The sequence below is a fragment of the Rhyacophila brunnea genome, unplaced genomic scaffold (genome assembly GCF_057557595.1).
Source record: "Rhyacophila brunnea isolate RB1 unplaced genomic scaffold, BYU_Rbru_1.0 scaffold_7, whole genome shotgun sequence".
Lineage (NCBI taxonomy): Eukaryota > Metazoa > Arthropoda > Insecta > Trichoptera > Rhyacophilidae > Rhyacophila > Rhyacophila brunnea.
This window is the reverse complement of record NW_028233339.1, coordinates 47,001,770-47,009,278: the sequence shown is the minus strand read 5'-3', so window position 1 is coordinate 47,009,278 and position 7,509 is coordinate 47,001,770. Positions and strand designations below refer to the sequence as shown.

Here is a 7,509-nt window from a genome sequence, read left to right as displayed (position 1 = left end):
ATCAATCTGACAGTTGACAGATTAAATTATTGTTTACTTTTTATATTCAATATTGAAATGTTTCATAAACACAGTTCGCATTACAGGACCTCGCGTTATCAATTAATATGAGCCGGATACTCATTTTTTGTTAACTGATGTCCTTTCCATACTCACTTAAGAATGGGGAATAGCGTTGAGAATATTTTAAGTAAACCATTTCACTCTCGAGGATACGAGGATCAGTTAAAAATAATTGAGGCAGGTAAACCGTGCCCTCCCCTTCCGACCATGTCCAACCTTGTGGATTCCAAAAAGGTATTCCGTAGACAATTCCACGTCACAAAATATAAATCGATTGAATGGATGACGGGTTGTGAAATTCGCGTAAAACTTTTCTGTTGGCCGTGTCTTTTATTCTCTTCAGAGATTAGCGTGTGGAATAAATGGGGATATTCTGACCTTAACAATATATCTATGGCAGAGAAGAGACACGAGAGGTCTATGGCGCATATTAAAGCGTCTATGGAATATAAAATGTTCAGCAAACAAAATAATGGTCCGACTGATTCCAGTCAATGCGAAACAGAAGTAAGCCAACACAATGTACTCGTCAATAAAAACAGAGATGTCTTAAAACGGATTATTGATGTAGTGTGCTATCTAGCGAAGCAAGAACTCTCACTACTTAGCCATAATGAATCTTGTAAATCCACTAACGGAAGTAATTTCATAGAATTTCTGAAAGTGCTTCGAGATTATGATTCTCTTCTGGACGTTCATATGACCACGGCGACTGAATTCCGCGGTACTTCTGTGTCTCTCAAAAATGATATAATCCAAACTGTAGCTAACATTATTGAAGAACATATAAAGAAAGAAGTGAACGCTGCCATCTTTGTGGCTATAATACTGGAAGAAACGTCAGATGTTCTGTCAAAGTCGAAGCTTGCCACAGTTTTACGGTTTGTTAACGAGGGAAAAACACATGAAAGATTTGTAGGCTTTACAGATATCAGCGCAAGAAGGACTTCTGATGACCTATTCGATCACATTGTCAATATAGTCGAGACATATAAACTCGAACACAAATTTGTCAGTTACACCTACAACGGAGCGACTTTAATGAGTGATCAAGTACGTGGCTTCCAATGTAAAGTTCATAATGAATATAACGCCATTTTTACGCACTATAATGATCATGCGCTGAGTAAAATGGTGGCTCAAGGCCTCTTTCATATCGAAGAGTGCAGATCATTTTTTCAAACTGTGAATGGATTGTCTGATTTCTTTTACAATTATCCTGAAAGAATATCTGCTTTAAATGACTTATTTACTAAAAAATGTCCCAATGAACGTATTGAAGTATGGAATTTTACATCATGTATGAATAGCGTAATAATTTTACAATACAAACAGTATAGACATCAGTTTGTATGTTTTTTTCAACACATTTTGGAAAATTCAGAACGATGGGACAGCGATACGGTGGTGAAAGCTAGAGGATTCTTGCTTTTATTAGAAGAGTTTCAAATGATTCTTCTTCTTTCAATTTTTTCAACGCTATTTGCTTATACCGATGATTTATATAATACTCTACAAAACAAATCGAGTACCATGTTAGACTGCGGGAAGATATCAAATGCCTTAAGCCAGCTTCTAGAAATAAAAGAACACGGCTTTGATGACTTTTGGTCATATTCCTTCTCTCAAAAAAGCGATGAACACAATCATATGTTAAAAAGACAAAAAATGTCTTTTGACGATGACGAAAGGAATCACTTTGTGGATGTATACAACAAGATATGTGACGGTATACGAACACAGATCGAATGCAGATTTGCTTCGCTACCTAATCTGAGGTATTATGAACTTCTTTGCCATCGAAACTATTCAGACTATTTAAGTATTTTCCCAAATAAATTAGTCAGTAAACTGGAAACAGTTCATGGAACCCTTTTCGAATATAGCCGATTAAAAAATGAGATATCCACATTGTATGCGAGCTATGAATTTCATGGGAAAAATTTGCACGAATTGTTAGACTACATGGACAAAAATAATCTTGATAAGGTTTACCGGCAAGTTATCAAACTTGGACATCTCATTTTGACAATTCCGAGAGATTGTGTGGTTGATGAATTCTCCAGGTCTTCGATGAAGCGTGTGATTTCCTATTGCGGGGTTGCGTATGACGATCACAGATTGAATGGACTCACTATAATTTCTATTGAAAAGGCTCTACTTATCGAATTGAAACAAAGGAACACATTTTATACTGAAGTAATAGAAAAATTAACAAACCTGAGACCAAGACCTGAGCTAACATATAAATAAATTTTTTAAAAAGAAATATTGTTCTATTTATTAATAGTAATATATCGTTGTTGATTCTGCATAATATGTACAAAACTGTGTTGTCCAAGATGGGTTAATAGATTGACCGTACGATTTTAAAGCTTACAATAGTGGAACGATTTTAAATTCTTTTAATTGATTATTTACCTCTTTTTATAATTAATTTAAATATATATATTATATATTCATGATGGCCGAGCAGCTTACGCGTCGGCTTATGATATCGTGGGTTCCAGGTTCGTATCCTGGGTCTGGCAAATACACATATTCTTTTTTCAATATGTGTTTGGAGTCACGAGTACGCACATAATAGGTTGACCAAGCGGCCGACATCAATTTCTCGTAAAAACAAAAATCTGTAAATACAAGTCTTCACCCTGTGGAGGGTCATATTATGATCTTATTAGGATTGGACATGGTGAAAAAAAATATTTTTAACACTACATCAACCCATGACAGTAGTGTAGTGAAATAATAATGTAGGTAGTAATATATAAGTGAAACAATCACAAACAGCCTGACTTAGAGAAAATCACGTAGATATATTGTAACCTCACCGGGATCAAATTTGGAGCCCCCGGATGAAAGACCAGCGCTTTACACGCTGTGCTACAAGAGCTGTCAAGGGAACAATATTTTTGTATAAAAAATCATATTGGGTAATAAAAGTGGTAGGTATACGTAAAAATTTTATTTTGAAAATACAAGTTATTTCGTGTTTGATAATTTTAACAAAACAAATTATTATAATAATCATGATTCACGTAAGACACACTTAAGCAGAAGTTTCCAGGGGTGTCACAATATTTCTAATTTCAAATCGTCACCTCAATACAAGTATAGTGTGAAATCTTTACGGTGATAAGCAGCCGGGCGGCTTGGAAAACTACATCCCCTCCTCTCGTTTTTCAGTACTTACAATACTTCGGAATCGAAAACCATAGATAAGATACAACACGAGAGCCGCCGCCAGGTCTCACATTAAAGATTTCGCAGTCTAGATAACTCTGATTTGGTTATTGTTGGGAAAATGAAATTTAAACTTTACTTGATTAACACAAATCTAGGCTATAATTATTATTTAAAATAAAAATTGTGTATATCAAATTGGGAACAATTAAATAATGTTCAATTGTATGAAAAATACTGTAGATATTTTATTTATTTAGTGCATTTATGGTTTTAAAGTTATCTAATATTTTCAAACTGTATTAATTTTATACAGTTAACATTAACGTCTGACTTACTTTTATCATTTTGTAGAAAAGGAAATGTAGAATCATATTCAATAGCTAACTCAAAAACAGTGAAAATCATGTTATCTACTGTCGAACAAGATCTTTTTGGATACGTGTTAAAACTGTGAACCAACAAGCTCCTCCCATTTTTAACCGCACTTCTATTATAAACTAACAAGCTCCTCCTATTTAGTCGACGACAGCGCCTTCCGGCTTGTGCCTAAATCTTCTTGTTGGACAGTAGTTGTAGTATTGAGGTGACAAAATAAAAGTGGATAATGCCTACCGACCATCCTTAATAACCATTACCACTCTGTTCACTTTTTTCCAAAACGTATCACTCTGATTAAAATTCGAGACTTTCTTGTAAATGTTTAAAGTAGAAAATTTGTGATATGTATATTAAAAAATAATTAATTACTGCTCTAGTGAGTAAGAAACGTCGATAGTATTGGCTGTAGTATTTGAATATCTAAATAAAACCTTATTTTTCAAAATTATGAATTTGAAAAAGACTTCATTAATTTTAGGACGTCGTATTTGATTATTCGTATTACCATTATTGATGAGATGGGTTTTTGGTACGCTTCACTAAAAATATATAAGTGTATATATATTGGACTTAAATAAACTAAAAGTATTACGTATGCTTTCAATATATTTTATGGTTATTATTTATATTTAATTATTAATACAAAATGTGTATAGTATTGGTAATATAACCGAAAAACCCAATATAAATATTTAGAACGGTTTTTTTTAATTATCTTATGTCTCGCTGCAATTGCATTGTCCAAATATAACGCCTCCTTCTAAAAGGTTCACTAGCGAACATTTGGTTGGCCGTGGTATTAGAAAAGACATTTGGTACTTAATTTTTTATTGGTTACTTACTTGAAAGTTCCGCACCTCACCGAACAAAAGAATAGTCAACCTACAATATTTGAAAATGATTTGTAACTTCACAATCACTGTACAGATCTACAAACTTATCTGGAGAATGAGATGGGGGAGCCACTGTCGAATACTACCCAATCAAGACACATACCTGGCAAGACATTTTTCAATATGGCGTCCCATGGTAGTTTGTAGTTCCATTTTTGGCCATTCTCCAGATAAGTTTGGAGGTCTGTACACAGTGTTTCACAGTTAACTTCTAAAATGTAATAATTTACTATAAATGTTATTAACACAATGAAAATAGTTTACAACTAGTAGTTGTACTAGGGAATTCAATCCCGAGCCAAAATCTTGATTCCGGGATTACAATATAACGATCTCGGGATTGGCATTTTTTTCAATAGTTAATATTTAATTTTCATATATATAAATAACATTGATAAAATCGGTCAAAAGTAAATCTAGTATAATTATTTATACTATTTAAGACATTTATTTATGTTAATATTGTGTACATTCAATCTTGGAAATACATAGGTTTAATGGAGTAAATAATATTGTAATATAAATAATAATGTAAAAGTAAAACAGTTTTATTTATTTATGAAAAGATAACAAATACAAGTACTAATACAAGTTCAATTAAAATAAAAAATAACCTATTGTGTTGAAAATAAATACAATATAAAAAATTAAAGATTTAAGTCTGAATATGCCCGAAGTAATACCAAAGCATCAAGTGTTTCGTCATTTGATCTGGATCTAATTTTGGTAGGTACCCAGGCATATTTTCAAATTTTAATTGTTATTGTTATTATTTTATAAGGAGAGATAATAAATAACGTTTTTATTAATGACATATGCATTAACTTCCTAATTCCATTAATAAAGATGTTATGATAGAGTTCAAACTATAATGCATTTCACACCATTAAAACATTATGAATCACCTTAAAGGACTGGTAAGTTTCTTCAAAATGTTTTTATTCCTATATCGTAATAAATAGGTACATACATCAATTAAAAATAATTGGCATAACCATTATTGAGCATTGAGCATTAATACATAAAGATCAAAGAAACAAACTAAAATTAGAATGGAATGTTGAATTTAGCTGTTATTGTTATTATTACATTATTTGAATACCTAGTCAATTAGTGTAACTTTTATTGATGGCAAATACATTAAGATTAATAACATCAGTGTTTGATTTTTTTCGGCAAGAGTTATTGTCATCATAATATTACATTTCATATTTTATGGCTTCATACTAATTTAAGCATAAAATTGAGTCCACACTGGTTGAAAATATTATAATGATTTTCTTTTTTTTATTTATTTAATTTGAAGTATTTTTTCTGTTATATTTTCGTTTTTATTTTATTTTCATTAAAAATTGATAAAAAAATCAATCCTGAAAGTTTCGGGATTATGTTAACTAATTCCGGGATTCATAGGTATCGAAAATAGTTCGGGATCCCGGGATTGGAATCGCTAGTTTGTACTGAACACAGTTTTTCAATGTATGATATTTTTTACAGCATTCTTCCACATGCAGTGCAGGTTTGATATCACAAGTTTTACAATAATATATTGTACGTCTTTTTTGACCTTTTCTATCAGAACCGCACACTACGCAATCCCTATATCTTTTCTGCACATCAGGCATAATTGTAGGAATATGTAGATTGACGTGTTTTAACCACTGTTCCGGATCTATTGAATGTTTTCCTATTTTTGTATTTGACCCTTCTCTGTAATTTCCGACCAGCTGAATAATTAGTTTATCTATAAATTGAAGATGGCTCAGTGGTTATTCAATGTTTTTATCTTTATTTTGTTTGTACAAAATGTATGAATTTACCACTGAAACTTCTAAACCCCAAAAAAAGAATTTACGCCACCATTTCAATGTCTTCATTAGGAAGCAGTATGTAGAAGTATCTGATCTATCTACACCTCCCATATATTTAGTGTAATTAATCACTACTTTTGGTTTAACAATATCTTCTTCTATTCCACCTCTGTTGATCCGTTTTATTATTTGCGTTCCGTTAGAATGCCAATTGCTTAACATTGTCACAATCCTTTTATCTCTCCAAGCGAGAACCATAGCGTCATTACTTCCATATGCTACCATTTCGCCTTGTTTTAAATTAGGCTTTTTGATGGCTGGTGGCAAATTTTTTCAGTTCATCTGAAAGCGGAACGCTGGTATAAAACCGGTCGGTGTACATACGATAACCTTCAGCTTCTGGAATTGCTTGTAATAGATTTTAATACAAATGCAAACCGATTCTGGACATAAATTGGAGATCAGATCTAATTAATTTCTCAGTTGTAAGTGAGCCATAATATGGAATAAATGAATATAATTATATACCCACAACTAGAATCAGCCAATACATATAAACGAATACCCAATTTAGTTGGCTTGTTTGGGTTGTAGGTCATGAAACAAATTTTTCCTTTAAAATTGACGACAGATTCTGAGTGCCCGGTTCACTTTATTATTGATTCATAAATCAAGGTTCCGGAATGCGAATGTCGATTGTCGACAGAAATATTACAACATAATCAAGTAACTACTGGAACTACTGTCATATTAACTGTCACAAACAAAAACAAAGTCACGAATTGTGTTGCCCTCTTTTGTAATTAACTTCCATTTCTTTGCTGGAATAGTTTTGGTTACTATTTTTTATCATTTGATGAAAATATAAAGTATTTGGGTACATTCTTTTAATAAATTCTTCACTGGCTACAATGTATCGCTTTAAAAATTGACAACGGTCATAAATTACCACGTCTTATAAGTAACTTTCTCAGTATATTATTATTTATATAAAATTAATATCATTTCTATAAAAATTAATTACTTTTAGATAGTATATTGTATTAGATACCTAGGTATATTATCTCGTCTCACGTAGGTGGGTGAATCTCACCCTACTTTAGGGGTCATTTTTAATGTGTAGGTATATGGAAAATCTATTTTTTTATCCTGGTAGTCACAAAACGAAATAATATTTT

At 31.9% G+C, this 7,509-nt stretch overlaps 1 protein-coding gene across 1 annotated transcript; it reads left to right on the top strand.

Moving 5' to 3' along the window:
- On the top strand, window positions 1-2,459 carry LOC147064991 (zinc finger MYM-type protein 1-like). Its single transcript, XM_085957411.1, has one exon. The coding sequence runs from the start codon at window positions 163-165 to the stop codon at window positions 2,314-2,316; it is 2,154 nt and encodes a 717-aa protein (XP_085813537.1). The 5' UTR covers window positions 1-162; the 3' UTR covers window positions 2,317-2,459.
- The last annotated feature ends 5,050 nt before the right edge of the window (window positions 2,460-7,509 follow it).

Bases quoted from the DNA above. Each gene is read 5' to 3' on its own strand.
- LOC147064991 (XM_085957411.1), top strand. From the start codon at position 163: ATGGGGAATAGCGTTGAGAATATTTTAAGTAAACCATTTCACTCTCGA.